The sequence below is a fragment of the Vipera ursinii genome, assembly GCF_947247035.1.
Source record: "Vipera ursinii genome assembly, chromosome: 2".
Lineage (NCBI taxonomy): Eukaryota > Metazoa > Chordata > Lepidosauria > Squamata > Viperidae > Vipera > Vipera ursinii.
Genome location: NC_139513.1, coordinates 19,889,948 through 19,907,297, shown reverse-complemented (window position 1 = coordinate 19,907,297; position 17,350 = coordinate 19,889,948). Strand labels below are relative to the sequence as shown.

Sequence of the window (17,350 nt, the reverse complement as noted above, 5' to 3'; positions counted from 1 at the left end):
CAGCTCATGAAGAACACCTGGCTTTAACTTTTGAATACATTCTACATTTAGGCAGGAAAAATCAAATGCACAGGTATAGTATAGGTGGTAACTTGCTCGATAGTAACTGTGAGAGGGATCTCGGAGTCCTAGTGGACAATCACTTAAATATGAGCCGGCAGTGTGCTGCAGCTGCCAAAAAAGCCAACACAGTGCTAGGCTGCATTAACAGAGGCTGCATTAACAGTGCTAGGCTGCATTAACTTCAAGATCACATGAAGTATTAATACCACTTTACAATGCCTTGGTAAGGCCACACTTGGAATACTGCATCCAGTTTTGGTCACCACGATGTAAAAAAGATGTCGAGATTCTAGAAAGAGTACAGAGAAGAGCAACAAAGATGATTGGGGGACTGGAGGCTAAAACATATAGGGAACGGTTGCTGGAATTGGGTATGTGTAGTTTAATGAAGAGAAGGGTGAGGGGTGACATGATAGCAGTGTTCCAATATCTCAGGGGCTGCCACAAAGAAGAGGGAGTCAAGCTATTCTCCAAAGCACCTGAAAGCAGGACAAGAAGCAATGGATGGAAACTAGTCAAGGAGAGAAGCAACCTAGAACTAAGGAGAAACTTCCTGACAGTTAGAACAATTAACCAGTGGAACAACCTGACTCCAGAAGTGGTGAATGCTCCAACACTGGAAGTTTTTAAGAAGAGACTGGACAGCCATTTGTCTGAAATGGTATAGTGTTTCCTGCCTGAGCAGGGGGTTGGACTAGATGACCTCCAAGGTCCCTTCCAACTTCTTCTTCTTCTTCTTCTTCTTCTTCTTCTTCTTCTTCTTCTTCTTCTTCTTCTTCTTCTTCTTCTTCTTCTTCTTCTTCTTCTTCTTCTTCATTATTATTATTATTATTATTATTATTATTATTATTATTATTATTATTATTATTATTATTATTATTATTATTATTATTATTATTATTATTATTACATGTGGGTGCATCCAGGTCTGTTTGTATAAGAGAGGAGGTAGGAAGAAAACAATGAGGGGGGGGAGGAGTGTTGAATTTTTTTTCTTCCGCATTTTAAAATCTTACAGAGAAACAGAGAGGAACTGCAACCATTTCCTATTTTTTTCATTGTCTTCTCTGTTTGAGGAAGAATGGGAGAATAACTTTCTGAAAGCAGTGAGTGATGCCACTTCCTTTGTTGTTGCTGGTAAGTTGCTTTGAATAGTGTTGCAATCATTTTTTTAACTCTTCACCACAGAGATACGCAAATAATGAGTTTTGCACTTTTTTATTTTCCTCCAAACTTAACCTTTTAACTTTTTCTAAGATAATAATTTGATACCACGAAGGACCGTTTTGCCTGCTCAATTGTGGTACAACCACTTGGGTGTAAGCTACAGTGGTTTCCATCAGCATTGCTTAACCGTCATCCCATTTTGATAAATACATACCTTCTTAGGAAAACCTTCAAGGAATAAGCATTTTGGAGCTTTTGCAAGACTTTTCTACTGTTATCAGAGGTATTTGCTGGGGTTGGACTGTTTTAAAATATTTCCATCTGGAAATAGCACTCTAAGCACATGTTATAAGTACTCAACCTTTAATAAATTTAATCATTGGTAGATGACAGAAGACATCCCTTTCATTTTATAAAGAGGAAATTGGAAGTAGAACCGGTACAAACAATTCTGCTCCTTGAGTAAAAATCCTTTCCCCCTGCTTCCATAAATTAAGATCCACAGTACCTATAAGTAGTCATGTTTACTTTGGAATCTTTGTTAGAAAAATCCACAGTCGTCTCATCAGGTCCTTACAAGGTCAACATTTTGATATCAAAAGTCAGAAGGCTGGAACAAGAGTTTTCACTTTCAATGGTTTTAGAAAGGTAAAGGTAAAGGTTCCCCCGCACATGCGTGCTAGTTGTTTCCGACTCTAGGGGCCGGTGCTCATCTCCGTTTCAAAGCCGAAGAGCCAGCGCTTGTCCGAGGACGTCTCCATGGTCATGTGGCCGGCATGACTAGACGCCAAAGGCGCACAGAACGCTGTTACCTTCCCACCGTAGTGGTCCCTATTTTTCTACTTGCATTTTTACGTGCTTTCGGACTGCTAGGTTGGCAGAAGCTGGGACGAGCAACAGGCACTCGGGATTCGACCCGCCAAACTGCCGACCTTCTGATCTTCTGATCGACGAGCTCAGCGTCCCTAGCCCACTGAGCCACCGCGTACTTGGACAAATTTACAAAGGTACTTGGACAAATTTAGAAAGATAATGCTATTAATACCAATGCACCACAATGTAGTATACAATACTTTTAAGATCAGAGGGTGACTGTATATTTCTCCGTACTGCTCCCTAATGCCTTCTGAAGCATTAGGTTGATCATTGTAGGAACCAGGAAACCAGAAGTCTAAACTAGATGAGATTGTTGCAGTATCTTCTTACGATTCTCCTATCACTAAATTCCAAATGTCCCTTCAGGCAGTGATGAAATAAAAATAAATACAGCCAGCTGTTATCCAAGGAATGACAATAGTGTGTCGGGTATTTCTTCCAGTTATGAAAAAAGGAGCTGCGGAATGCAATTTAACAAAGAAGTTCTGAATTCCGGAGATTCTCACTTTTTAAATCCGTGGTCTGCTAGAAAAGGCCGTGACTAATTACAGCATTAGTACAGAACGAATTCCAGCAGTATCTTTCCATAAAGTGCATGTCTATACTCCTTTTCTATCATATTTACACAAAATGCTCAGAAGAATACGCAAAAGTGATCATATGCTCTTACCACTCATAGCATGATGGATGAAGGTGATCAAAAATGCCTTATCCAAGCCCGTTACCAGTGATTGAACTTTTGAATCCATGCTTTCCCAGCCAGTACAAGTAGTCCTTGACTTACAATCACAATCAGGCCCAAAATTTATGTGGCTGAGACATTTGTTAAGTGAATTTTCCCCCACTTTACGACTTTTCTTGTCACGGTTGTTAAGTGAATCACTACAGTTATTAAATTAGTCACCTGGTTGTTAAGTGAATCTGGCTTCCCCATTGACTTTGCTTGTCAGAAGGTGGCAAAAGGGGATCACATGACCCCAAAACCCTGCAACTTTCATAAATATGAGTCAGTTGCCAAACGCCTAAATTTTGATCAAGTGACATGGGATGTTGCAACGGGTTGCAAGTGTGAAAAGTCGTAAGTCACTTTTTTCAGAGCCATTTTAACTTCAAACTAAATGAAGTGTTGTAAGTTGAGGACTACCTTTTAATATAGCCACCTCATTGACTATGAAGACACCTGCAAACTGGGAAAGTATAGAATAGAGTAGAGTAGAGTAGAGTAGAGTAGAGTAGAGGTCCCCAACCTTTTGGGCACCAAGGACCGGTTCTGTGGAGAGAGTTTTTTTCATGGGTGCATGGTTTGGTGTGCTACCTGCATCCCGCAGATGGGGCTTTGCTTGTTTGTGTGGCTCGGTTGCTGGCATGCCACGGCCCGGTTGTTGGCATGTCACGGCCCGGTTGTTGGCATGCTGCAGCCCAGTTGTTGGCATACCATCACCCGGTTCTGGGCCATGGACCAGGAGTTAGGGACCCCTGGAATAGAGTACAGGAGTAGAGTAGAGTAGAGTAGAGTAGAGTAGAGTAGAGTAGAGTAGAGTAGAGTAGAGTAGAGTGATGGAAGTGAAGGGCTTAGGGACTAAATCAGAGGTGGGGAATTATGATTTATGGACCAACTCCCAGAATTCCTGAGCCAGCCATGCTGAGTCAGTAATTCTGGGAGTTGAAGTCCACAGGTCATAAAAGGGCCACGGTTCCCCATCCCTGGATTAAATCATAAGAATAACTAAAGGAACTGGGTAAAGGTAAATGTAAAGGTTCCCCTGCACATGCGTGCTAGTCGTTTCCGACTCTAGGGGCACAGTGCTCATCTCTGTTTCAAAGCCGAAGAGCCAGCACTTGTCCGAGGATGTCTCCATGGTTATGTGGCCGGCATGACTAGACGCCAAAGGCGCACGGAACGCTGTTACCTTCCTACCGTAGTGGTCCCTATTTTTCTACTTGCATTTTTACGTGCTTTTGAACTGCTAGGTTGGCAGAAGCTGGGACGAGTAACAGGCGCTCACTCTGTTACGCGGCACTTGGGATTTGACCCACCAAACTGCCGACCTTCTGATCAAGAAGCTCAGCATCTTAACCCACTGAGCCTCCACGTCCCTAAAGGAACTGGGTACATTTAGGCTAAAGAAGAGAAAGATAAGGAGAGGTTTTTCCAATATAGTATTTAAAGGGTTGACACAGAAAAAAGGGGGGGTGAATTTATTCTCCATCCCTCTGCAGAATAGGACAAACACAATGCATGGAAGCTTATAGAGAAAAATCTGGACTTGAAATAAGAAGGAATTTCCTGACTGAGAGACATTAACCAATAAAACGGCCTGCCTTCTGGCGTCATGGAGGTTCCATCTGGCTTTAAATTGGACAAGTATTTGTCTGAGATGCTATTACGTTTCTTGCCCTGGGCAAATGGTAGGGCTAGAAGCCTTCCGTGGTCCTTTCTAGCACCATGATTGTATGACTCTATGATTCTACGTGTTGTGAGAAAATAACTCAGTTCTTCACTTCAACTGATTCACCCCAACTGATTCAATTTGTAAATCATGGCCGGAGACCCAAAGGAGGGATACCTCCAGAAAACATCTGAATATATACTAAAAGTGCATAAACAACACAGGTAGTCCTCAACTTATGACCACAACTGACCACCCAAAATTTCTGTTGCTAAGCGAGAAGGTTGTTAGGTGAGTTTTGCCCCATTCTATGATTTTTTCGCCACAGTTGTTAAGTGAATCCCTGCCGTTGTTAAATTAGTAACAGGGCTGTTAAGTGAATCTGACTTCCCCATTGACTTGGCTTGTCAGAAGTTCAGAAAAGGTGATCATAATGACCCCCGGGACACTGCAAAGGTCATAAATAGGAGTCATTTGCCAAGCATTTGAATTTCGATCATGTGACCATGGAGATGCAGCAATGGTCGTATGTGTGAAAGAGGGTCATAAGTCACTTTTCCCCATGCCATTGTAACTTCAAACGGTCACTGAACGAACTGTTGTAAGTCGAGGACTACCTGTATAGCTGTAGAATTGGGCTTCTCAAGAAGGAAAATGTTAGCACAAGAGACTTTTGCCATCCATTTGGAACACCCAAAGCTTCTGTTCCTTGGCTGACTCCCTTATTCCAAGTCACATGAAGCTGATTCAGCTTCTACACAAACCTGGTCATCCCTCACCCCATCCTCTACCCCACTGTCCTCTTTTTGTTGGTGGCTGCCAAAATCTTCCTCGCTGGGATCGTCTTTCAGCACAGCCACTGTAGCGTAGTCACTGTTCTGAGCATCCAGGTTGGCTCTCCCATCACATTGACCCTTGCCGGAGGCTGGGAGGTTTTGTAATTCGGCATAATGCAAATCGGCTTCGTAGGTGTTTTCCGAGGCACTCTGGGGAATGGGGAAAGGATGGAGAGACAGTTTGGTGCTAGAAGATCTTTGCAGTTGAGTAAATCAGTTTGTGAATTTCTCTTCTGCTCCATGCAGGGGCTCTTCAGAGGGATGTCTGAAAAGTCAAAATGGCAACCCAGGCTGTACAATTAAAGCGCTACTTCTCTCTTTCTTTTTTTTAATCTGCATCTCCACACATATAAAATGAGGTGGGGCTTTGATCACAGAATCAAAGAAGGAACGTCTTGTCTTCCGGAGTTGTGGGTGCTCCATCCCTGGAGGCATTTGAAATGGGACAACTATTTGCCTGAAATGGTATAGGGTTGCCTGCTTGAGCAGGGGGTTGGACTAGAAGACCTCCAAGCTCCCTTCCAGCTCTGTTACTCTGTTTATTGTGGCTGCCAATTTGACTTTTCTGAGCCACCCACCCCTTGGTTGATGCTCCTGCTGTCATGTTCCCTTTCTTACCTCGGTTTGACCTCTTTGAACAAGAAGAACTCCAACTTCCAAATTTGCCCTGCCCCCACTGCTGGCTGAACTCCTTTCTCCTGGTTAAACCCAAGCTATTGATGCAAAGACCTTCACTCTTCTTTCCTTCAGCCCTTTTCAGATCCTGGCCTTCTTTGTCCCCCCTTCCCATGACCTTCTTTTCACCTTATGTACTTCTCACTGAAATGGCCCAGATCCATCTCTACCATTTGGCTAACTGAGATTGGGGCTGGTGTATCACAGATATCTGTGACCTGTGGCGGCGCAGTGGTTAGAATGGAGTATTGCAGGCTAACTCTGCCCCACAGCCAGGAGTTCAATCCTGACCGGCTCAAGGTTGATTCAGCCTACCACCTTTCAAGGTCAGTAACATGAGTATCCATATTGTTGGGGGCAGTATGCCGACACTGGAAACCACCCGGAGAGTTCTGCAAAGCACCATGGACTGGTATATAAGTCTAAATGCTATTGCCAGTGCTACTGCTATCTGTAGGGACAATAAAAACAGCTTCCATTTATCCATTTTCTTCTGTTGGAGGACAGAATTATCTCTGCTACATAGACTGCCCTGCACTTTTAAAGGGTCTTTCTTCCAGGTCTGTTGGAAGATGCTGTCCCCTCACACCAATGTTTGGTACATGAATAAGAGGGACGTTATCTTTCACAACCCCAACTAAATATTTGGTAGAACCCAACCTACAGATAATTCCTGCTAGCTTTTGGAGGTCCTCAAAGAGTTGGATGTTCCCTTGAGCAGAAGAATGTTGACATTCTCAGTGTGAATGTGTGTGAGATCTTGAGCAGGGTGGGGAAGATTATCCAACTCTTGCAAAGCTTCATGCATTTAATTTAAAAAACCCATTTTTTTCATCCACCGCAACATGAAACTTTCTGCTTGGAAATATTCTTGACCATTGGATCAATAGTTTAATTTTAATTTTAATATTTAATATTTAATATTATTTTAATATTTGTATTTTACTTGTATTTTATTGTTGTTAGCCGCCCTGAGTCCTTAGGGAGATAGGGTGGCATATAAGTCCCATTAAATAAATAAATAAATAAATAAATAAATAAATAAATAAATAAATAAATAAATCAAAGGAATCTCTTGCGGTTAGGTTAAAATCTCCCTTCTTTTTATTGCTACATCAGAAAACCTGTGGGATTGGCTTGGCTGAGGGCCAATGCTTAAAGCAGGGGTCTTCAAACTTGGCCCTTTTATGACTTGTGGACTTCAACTCCAAGAAAACCTCAGCCAGCGTGCCTGGCTGAGGAATTCTGGGAGTTGACGTCCACAAGTCATAAAAGGGCCACGTTTGAAGACCCCTGGCTTAAAATCACCCTGTGAATTTCTGCAACCAAAAGTCAAATTTAATCTGGGACTTCAGGCCTCTGCCTCCATCAACCACCACAAGGTGCAGAACAGGAAGAACAGAAACCCTTAGGTGATGCCAAAGCTGGGCAAAATCCAACCTTAGATTTTCCTCAAAGTTCCTTTGTTTTCATCATCACCATCAACATTAAATTTATAACCACCCAACTCCAACAATTCTCATCACCCCACACTGACAGGGATAAGAGGCGTTCTTCAAATTTTTCATTAGCTTTAGAAAAGTGGGATGCCAGGAAGTTTTCAAAGTCTTTCAAATTCCACCTCCCTCTTCTGCCCATCCAGCTCTTAAATCCCTCTATACGTACCTGTGACAGTCTTAGCTTCTTCACTGCAAAGACAAAAAGGTGATGGAAAAAAACAGTATTATTCTGATTAGAATTCGGGTGTCTTCAGCTACGGACAGCAAAGCTGTTCTGTTATCAAAGGTTATCAGAAGGCACAGTTATTTACATGTACATGTGAGAAATTTTAGATTAGTTGAGTGCAATCTGCCACACTTACTATTTTTGCTTTGGAAATGTATTTCTAACCCAAATTAGCTTCATCAGGAATCTACTGAAGATTTTTTTAAAAAAAATATAGATAGATAGATATTGAAGTGATTTCCAGCTACTATGAAAAGCAGTTGCCTTCAAATCTAGAGGAATATCAACTTGCCTTCTTTTATACAGGTTTAAACATAATATTAAAATATAATTCCCCAATATAATTTTCTGCCATGATGTATTGCATCTACTTCCAATTATCAGCAATACAGGTAGTCCTCAAGTTAGGGCTGCAATTGAACCCAAAACGTCTGATGCTAAGTGAGATAGTAATTTTTGCACCATTTTTCAACCTTTCTTGACGCAATTGTTAAGCGAATCACTGCAATAAAAGGGCCATTGTTCCTCACCCCTGATTTATGGGTGTCCAATCTTTTGGCTTGCTTGGGCCTCATTGAGTGACAAGGAATTCCCTTACATCACATCTAAAATACTGTATATAATGTAATTAGGTAAAGGTAAAGGTTCCCCCGCACATGCGTGCTAGTCGTTTCCAGCTCTAGGGGCCGGTGCTCATCTCTGTTTCAAAGCTGAAGAGCCAGCGTTTGTCTGAGGACATCTCCATAGTCATGTGGCCGGCATGACTAGACGCCAAAGGCGCATGGAACGCTGTTACCTTCCCACCATAGTGGTCCCTATTTTTCTACTTGCATTTTTATGTGCTTTTGAACTGCTAGGTTGGCAGAAGCTGGGACGAGTAACGGGCACTCACTCTGTTATGCGGCACCCGGGATTCGACCCGCCAAACTGCCAACCTTCTGATCGACAAGCTCAGCGTCCTAACCCACTGAGCCACTGCGTCCCTTTTTATTGTATCTTAAGGGGGCACATTACTAGCTGTACAGAGCTGCATGCAGCCCATGGGCTGTGGGTTGGACATGCCTGATCTAAATCACCAAGATGTTGACAATTTCCGTTTTTAATCCTTTTGTGTTTTCCAATCATTTTTCACATTTTTTTTTCTTATTAAAAATCTGTCAGGAGAGAATGACACATTTACCTCAATGGTGCTAGAAATCTTTTTATCTGCTGCACATAAGTTTTCCGATTCCAAAGTATCCTGATGAAAGAAAACTGTTCCAGTTTGGGCTATTTTTTTTTATCGGAGGACTCCATGAAAAAACCCTGGTTCCTTTTTTTTTTTACAAAAACTTAAAAAAGGGAGTTCAGGACAGAAAAAGAACAAAAGAGGTCTCATTGTGACCACTGATCAGTGAAAAAACAAGTGTTCTACATTTCAAACGATTTTATCCCCCATCTGGTCATATATAAAGAGTCCCCCCACCAATAAAAGAGATACTGACCTCTTTTACAGACCCGGCAAAGACATGTGGAGAGGATCACAATTGCCAGCAGCATCAAGAAGACAACCACAGCTGCTACAAGCACTGCCCAGTCAGGAATAAAACATCCTACAAATAGATTCATCAGGAAAGACTGAGCAATTTGGTTCCTTTGTCTCCATCACTAAATCTATTACAGATATGTCAAACACAAGGCCCGGGGGCCAGATCCGGCCCGCGAAGTGGTTTCATGCGGCCCGCGAAGCCATCCTGGAAACAGTGAGGGAACGGCCCACATTGCCTTGGCCCTGGACCAGAGACCCTCCTTCTGCCAGAGACCCTCAGATCTGTCCCACTCCTGCCCAGGCCCCCATAGGCACCCTTGATGAGAACGATGTAGAGCTGGCCATGCCCACCCAGTAGGCCACGCCCACCCAGGCCACACCCACCCGGCCCCCTGAGGGCAACCGCAATGATGATGCGGCCCTCAATGAAATTGAGTTTGACACCCCTGATCTATTGTAATCCATCCATCCATTCATTCAGTTTATATGATTGCCCAAATTCAAAGAAAAGCTCTGGGCAACTTATAATTTAAAAATGAAACGAAATTAAATGTTACATTATGCTTTGCTTTTCCATGCCTTTGCGACATAAAATTACAACAAAATTTTGGATTAATAGAAGTGACTAAGGCCAAGCTAACAAATTGTTCATTCAAAGGTCTCGTGTTCTATATGGACTCATCCCAGAATGTGACCCCTTATTTTGGGGGGACAAGAATTTCAGAAGAATGATGCAAGAGAGCTGGTGTGCCCTCTGCATTCCGCTAGGTATTTTTGTTCCATCAAAGGAATCCAAAATTCATTGAGGTTAGTCCTTGATTTTCAACAGTTCATTCAGTGACCATTCAAAGTTACAATGACCCTGAAAAAACTGACTTATGACCATTTTTCACACTTGTAATTATTGAATAGATAAGATAGATAAGATAAGCTTTGTTGTCATTTTTTTTAGGGTGGGCACATTGGCACACATTAAAAATGAAATTTAGTTGCTTGCTCTCAAAGTGTACACATACATAACACAATTTTAAACATGATGTAATAATAATAATAATAATAATAATAATAATAATAATGATGATGATGATGATGATGATGATGATGATGATGATGATGATGATGATGATGATGGAAGGGACCTTAGAGGTCATCTAGTCCAACCCCCTGCTCAGACAGGAAACCCTATACCATTTCAGACAAATGGCTGTCCAATCTCTTCTTAAAGACTTCCAGTGTTGGAGCATTCACAGCTTCTGGAGGCAGGTTGTTCCACTGGTTAACTGTTCTAACTGTCAGGAAGTTTCCCCTTAGTTCTAGGTGGCTTCTCTCCTTGATTAGTTTCCATCCGTGGCTTCTTGTCTTGCCTTTGGGCGCTTTGGAGAATCGCTTGACTCCCTCTTCCTTGTGGCAGCCCCTGCGATATTGGAATACTGCTATCGTGTCACACCACCCCCTCGTCCTTCTCTATACAACATATGTATCAACCTACACCCTTGCATATAAATAACATATTAATATTCAGTGGGGGGGTTTTGTAAGAAAAAAGGTGCTGGAACTCATCCCCCCCCTGCCAGGCCATTCCTTGATCGGCAACCTTTTGCTCCCCTCCCGAGCCAGACTGCCATGCTAAGGTGGATGGGATGGGTGGGGTAGGCCTGATCCCCCTCTGCCATTTTGGAGCCAGGGGGGAGTGATGGTGAACAGCTCTGCTGCTGCTGTGCGCCACTGGAGGGGCTTTCTTTAAGCTTCGCCTCGCGGATCACCTGCCCGGGCACAGCCGCCTCCTCCTTGTCCTCCGACAACTCTCCCGTGGCTTGCGCCGTGACCAGGTGGCACAAGCATCCCCCGCCGCCTCCCTCTGCCAGTCCCCTGTCACCTGTCTCATGGAGAACGGACAACACAGCAGCTCTGCACAAGGATGCAGAGCAGAGAACAGCACTTGTTTGCTACCTACCTACCTATCATCCATCTATCTGTCTGTCTGTCTGTCTGTCTGTCTGTCTGTCTGTCTATCTATCTATCTATCTATCTATCTATCTATCTATCTATCTACCTACCTACCTACCTACCTACCTACCTACCTACCTACCTACCTATCCATCTATCTATCTATCTATCTATCTATCTATCTATCTATCTATCTATCTATCTATCTATCTATCTATCTATCTATCTATCTATCTATCTATCATGTTAACATGACCAAAGGGGAATATTTTGAAACACTAGGGCTGTGTTACAAATTGAGGCTTTGTTTTTGTTGTGGTCAACTTTTGGCAATCTCTCCAACAGCACATTCTGGGTGGTATCCTGACTCTTTGGGTTCCAAAAAGCCTGCCAGGTTTGAAATAATCTTGCATGGAGAATAATTCTGAACACTACACCACTCAAATATATATCCAAATTGCTCTCATTTAATGTTTCAGTCATTGCACTAAGTCAATGTAATAAATTAGGCAAATAAATACCTTAATCATTTAATTATGACATTATTATAGCTTTCACGTCAATATTAATATTATTCCCTTCATATGCATATGAAATTAGAACCTTGATGCCAATTAAATCAAATGTGTAGAGTTTAATGTTCTGATTCCTTTGTAGAGCCTCTTGCAGATGTCAGTTCTTTTATTTTATTTTTTTTACCAAGCAGCCCTTACACATTTATCTATAAATAGGTAAAGGTAAAGGTAAAGGTTCCCCCGCACATGCGTGCTAGTCGTTTCCGACTCTAGGGGCCGGTGCTCATCTCCGTTTCAAAGCCGAAGAGCCAGCGCTTGTCCGAGGACGTCTCCGTGGTCATGTGGCCGGCATGACTAGACGCCAAAGGCGCACGGAACGCTGTTACCTTCCCACCGTAGTGGTCCCTATTTTTCTACTTGCATTTTTTTTTACGTGCTTTCGAACTGCTAGGTTGGCAGAAGCTGGGACGAGTAACAGGCGCTCACTCTGCTACACGGCACTCGGGATTCGACCCGCCAAACTGCCGACCTTCAGATCGACAAGCTCAGCGTCTTAACCCACTGATCCACCGCATCCCTTTATCTATAAATACTGTATGTCAAACGACCACAAAGGCATCCTTGACTTAGTCTGTGCCCACTATTGAACTGTTTGCCAAATTTATCTCACATATGACTTCCTTTTACCGTATACCAGCCTTGCCACACCCAGCAAGCAAATTCCAACTCTCTAATTTTGCATTTGTGAAACTTTCCATATTTCAAGGCTCTTCATATTATCACTCATTTTTCTGTCAAGAAATGTACAGTGAACTTCCTTTTGCACATGCATCCCTTTCTGAGGGCACTTCTCAAATTTTGGTCGTGGTGACCTCTGTACTCTTTAAATCAGAATTCTGCCAAGGAGTTTCCCACGCAAGGTATGCTGGGAAATAATCCTTTTTTTTTTGCTACCCATTCTGGCTTCCAGTTCTTAGAGAAGGGGAAATAACATTCTTCCAATAGTTTTAGACACAAGAACAGTATTCAGGCTCCCATTCCACCAGTAGCACTGCCTCTGCACAAGCAAACCACTTCCGTATTTTAACATTTCTCCAGTTACGCCAGCCCCTCTTGCTACAACATTACAATTTTACTGCATTCTCCCAGCCATCATACTTTCAGATGTAGTTGCTATCCTTGTCTAGGTGTACGTATCAATAGACTTATGCTTAAGTCACTTATTTGAAAGCAGAGGTGGGGAACTATGGCTCTTTTATGACCTATGGACTTCAACTCCCAGAATTCCTGAGCCAGCATGGCTGGTTCAGAATTCTGGAAGTTGAAGTTCACAAGCCTTAAAGGAGCCATAGTTCCCCACCTTTGCTTGAAAGCAGTAGATCATTTTTCTCAGTAGATGCTCACCAAACAAATAACCATTTTCATCATAGTTGGGTATTGGTCCATTCATTTTTTATGCTGTGTCTCATAATATCCTTCTCTAACTATTTATTTCCCACAGATCTCATTCATTCAGAATATTGCACAACGTCTGCCCCAAAGTCATCTCTGTTTCTTTTATTATCACTTTTCATTGAATTGTAATATCGAACTACCATCAATCTACTAATTCTTGTTTCCATATGCACCTACCACAATCTAGATTACATCAATACATATTACCTGGCACACATTTTAGCCATTTTGTTCATCCTTAATTCTAAATCAGGGGTCTTCAAACATGGCAACTTTAAGACTTGTGGACTTCAATTCCAAAAATCATTAATCAGCCATCCTCACATGGCTAGTTGATGAATTATGGGAATTGAAGTCCACAAGTATTAGGCTGCATTTACAGAGGGATAGAATCAAGATCATGTGAAGTGTTAATACCACTTTGCAATGCCTTGGTAAGGCCACAGTTGGAATACTGCATCAGGTTTTGGTCACCACGGAGTAAAAAAGACATTGAGACTCTAGAAAGAGTTCAGAGAAGAGCAACAAAGATGATTAGGGGACTGGAGGCTAAAACATATAAGGAACAGTTGCTGGAATTGGATATGTCTAGTCTAATGAAGAGAAGGACGAGGGGTGACATGATAGCAGTGTTTCAATATCTCAGGGATTGCCACAAAGAAGAGGGAGTCAAGTTATTCTCCAAAGCACAAAGCACAAGAAGCAACGGGTGGAAAGTAATCAAAGAGAGAAGCAACCTAGAACTAAGGAGAAATTTTCTGACAGTTAGAACAATTAATCAGTGGAACAACCTGCTTCCAGAAGCTGTGAATGCTCCAACACTGGAAGTCTTTAAGAAGATTGGACAGCCATTTGTCTGAAATGGTATAGCGTTTCCTGTCTGAGCAGGGGTTGGACTAGATGACTTCCAAGGTCCCTTCCAATATTATTATTATTATTATTATTATTATTATTATTATTATTATTATTATTATTATTATCATTATCATTATCATCATCATCATCACCATCACCATCACCATCACCATCACCATCATCATCATCATGTTTCGTGACATATTTCCTGATAATAGTAAGCACAAAGCTGATCAATTTTGGCCAATATACCACGATCATGCTATTCTGCGCAAGCTCAATCTCTAATCTAGAGGCTACCTTGCCACCCAATATACAGCACCCCACCACCTATAACTATTATGTTCAGTGGGTTATCATACTCAAGATGTGTCTCCAAAATTCTGATGTCCAAGATGACTTGCCAAGGAATTGTGGTTGAGCAGCTTGGCTTAATCTTGGCTTCAACTTGCAAATTAAGTCATCATTTGTAATCCTCAGTTCTAGAATATGGATTCCTCTTCTGAAGAAGTTAGATTTCACAGCACAAAAGATATAAGCGAAACAGCACTTACCATTCTGACATCTTCCACCAAAAATTGAACTCATTGCCAGCGTTATAGGGGAAGACTTCTGAGAAACAAAGAAAAGACAACAAATGTCAGAAGAAGACTTATGGAAGTGAGGAAGGCTCAGAAGGAACCATAAAGTGCAAATGATAACACGTGGGTCGCAACACCACCCTGCATACTTTATAACTATTATTATGGTTAGTTGCACAGTTAGATATGTAAACAGGGTTTGGCATTTTTATCCACCTATCGAGTCCTTCCCAAGGACCTAGGATAGACAAATGTTGTTTGATGGTGTTTAAAGTATGCTGAGGGATTTCAGCTGTTCCAGCTGCCTTTTGCAGTTGACTAACAGAGATTGTCAATGCTGATAGTGTTTAAGTGGTACTCCAGTTGTTTTGGCATTGCACCCAAAGCACCAATTAAATGTTTTACACCATAAAGAATAACAGGATAACAGAGATAATAATAATAATAATAATAATAATAATAATAATAATAATAATAATAATAATAATAATAATAATAATAATAATAATAATAATAAGAATAAGAAGAAGAAGAAGAAGAAGAAGAAGAAGAAGAAGAAGAAGAAGAAGAAGAAGAAGAAGAAGAAGAAGAAGAAGAAGAAGAAGTAGTTGGAAGGGACCTTGGAGGTCATCTAGTCCAACCCCCTGCTCAGGCAGGAAACCCTATACCATTTCAGGCAAATGGCTGGCCAGTCTCTTCTTAAAAACCTCCAGTGTTGGAGCATTCACCACCTCTGGAGGCAGGTTGTTCCACCGGTTAACTGTTCTAACTGTCAGGAAGTTTCTCCTTAGTTCTAGGTTGCTTCTCTCCTTGACTAGTTTCCATCCGTTGCTTCTTGTCCTGCTTTCAGGTGCTTTGGAGAATAGCTTGACTCCCTCTTCTTTGTGGCAGCCCCTTAGATATTGGAACACTGCTATCATGTCCTGCTCGAGCAGGAGACCCGTACTATTTCAGAGTACTTACGTAACATGGGCAGTGTAGACTTTAATAAATACATAAATGTTGATACTATCTTTGTTTTCTTTCTATATGCGGGGCTGGGGCTGATGTCAACACGTGTTTCATCTTTCTTTCTTTTTCCTTCACTGAAACCTGCCCCAGATGCCAATGGACGGACAGATCAGTTTAGGGAAATCTCTCTCCTGTTACTGATCCCAGTGAAGAATCCAAGAAGTTTCACTTACAACAAAACACACAGTTCTCTTTTTCGGAGGTAAGGCACATACACGGTATTTTAAAAGCTTTAAAGGATTCAAGCAATAGTGTTACTACAGCAGGCATGTAGGGTCTGCTAGAGTAGCACAATCCCCAGAGTGGCAATATTCAGGGTCCATTCCACAAGCAATAATTTACCATGTGTAAGAGATTCAACCAGGGTTCCCTTCCTCATAAGAGCAAATCCTACCAGTTCTACATCCCTGGTTTCACATACTCTCCATAAACACAGCTGTATGAAAAGCCATGTATCTCCTCATTCGAGATACCACTTTGGTGTAGTGGTGAAGGCACCAGATTAGAAACCTGGAGACTATAAGTTCTAGTCCCATTTTAGGCATAAAGCCGGCTGGGTGACCTTGAGTCAGTCCTTCTCTTTCGGTTGTAGGAAGGAGGCAATGGTAAACCAGTTCTGAAATCTTGCCAAGAAAACCGCAGGGACTTCTCTAGGCAATCGCCAAGAGTCAGCACTGACTCGAAGGCACGCACAATCACACCTCCTCGTTCACCAAATCTTTCCACCGTTGGGCCGTCATCTGATCTTACTTCTAGCTCCTTCTCGGTTGTTGCCCCACTTGAACTCCGTCAACTTCCAGAAGTTCTTTAGACCCTTCTTACCTTCTTCCCCTTATCCCACCGAATCTCCTCTGTAAGTTTTGGGTTCTTTCACCATTCCAGACACTCGAGCGTCTACCTTCAATGTTCCGCCTTCTTTGGGATCTGAGGCATTTCTGCTTCTGACAGACGAAAGAAAATAAAAAAGCTTGCCGAAACTTCTGCTTCCACCAGGAAACGCAGAGCTACCACACAAACTAGAAGTGGACAAGCAGATGTTTCCACTCAGCCACAAGACTGAACTAAATAGCCCCGAATATGTGTCTGCCTCAAGGAGGGGAAGTTGCAGATTTAATTTTCACCAGTAAAACCTGGCCCCATTCCACTGCATGTTTAACCAGGTCAGGAGAAGGGACCGATGTGCAGGTATTAGGAGATGTCAAGAAGGGGATCTAATGGTCAAGTCAATCAACTTCCAGCAGATTTAGCACCCCCAGAAGGAAAACCTAATTCTACTCACCCAGCTATGCCAATTTAGTTCTCCCAAAAAGCAGAACTGGAAAGAAAAAAACAAGGGGAAAAACAAACTTCTGCATTAATTCTTTTTAACTTTTGTATTTTTGTATTTTTATATGTTTGCCCTGTTCACCGCCCTGAGTCCTTCGGGAGAAGGGCGGTATATAAATAAAATAATAATAACAATAATAATAACAATAATAATAATAATAATAATAATAATAATTATTATTATTATTATTATTATTATTATTATTATTATTATACAATTGTCATTTTTAAAAAAAATTATTAAAGTTTTAACATGGTAAAAAATGAGTACAGGTAATCCTCGACTTACAACAGCTCATTTAGTGACCCTTCGAAGTTGCAGCGGCACTGAGAAAAGTGACTTATGACCATTTTTCACACTTATGACCGTTGCCTATGGAGAGTCTCGGTAATCCAGGCC

At 41.9% G+C, this 17,350-nt stretch overlaps 1 protein-coding gene across 2 annotated transcripts; it reads right to left on the bottom strand.

Annotated features, from left to right (window-relative positions):
* Positions 1–4,290: 4,290 nt before the first annotated feature.
* LST1 (leukocyte specific transcript 1) lies at positions 4,291–16,632 on the bottom strand. 2 transcript variants are annotated; one of them, XM_083352645.1, is made up of 5 exons: positions 16,447–16,632; positions 14,587–14,644; positions 9,217–9,324; positions 7,673–7,695; positions 4,291–5,482 (listed from the first exon to the last, which is right to left on the bottom strand). In XM_083352645.1, exons 2-5 carry the CDS (start codon positions 14,618–14,620, stop codon positions 5,219–5,221), a joined length of 429 nt encoding a protein of 142 aa, XP_083208771.1. In that variant the 5' UTR covers positions 14,621–14,644; positions 16,447–16,632; the 3' UTR covers positions 4,291–5,218. The 2 variants fall into 2 exon arrangements, with proteins under 2 accessions (XP_083208771.1, XP_083208772.1); XM_083352646.1 differs by lacking the exon at positions 9,217–9,324.
* Between the last annotated feature and the right edge of the window lie 718 nt (positions 16,633–17,350).

Excerpts from the sequence above, each read along its gene's own strand:
- LST1 (XM_083352645.1), bottom strand. The coding sequence starts at position 14,620 with ATGAGTTCAATTTTTGGTGGAAGATGTCAGAATG. Across the intron at positions 9,325-14,586 it reads TGGTGGAAGATGTCAGAATG|GATGTTTTATTCCTGACTGG; the intron begins GTAAGTGCTGTT and ends ATCTATTTGTAG. Across the intron at positions 7,696-9,216 it reads TTGCCGGGTCTGTAAAAGAG|TGAAGAAGCTAAGACTGTCA; the intron begins GTCAGTATCTCT and ends TTGTCTTTGCAG.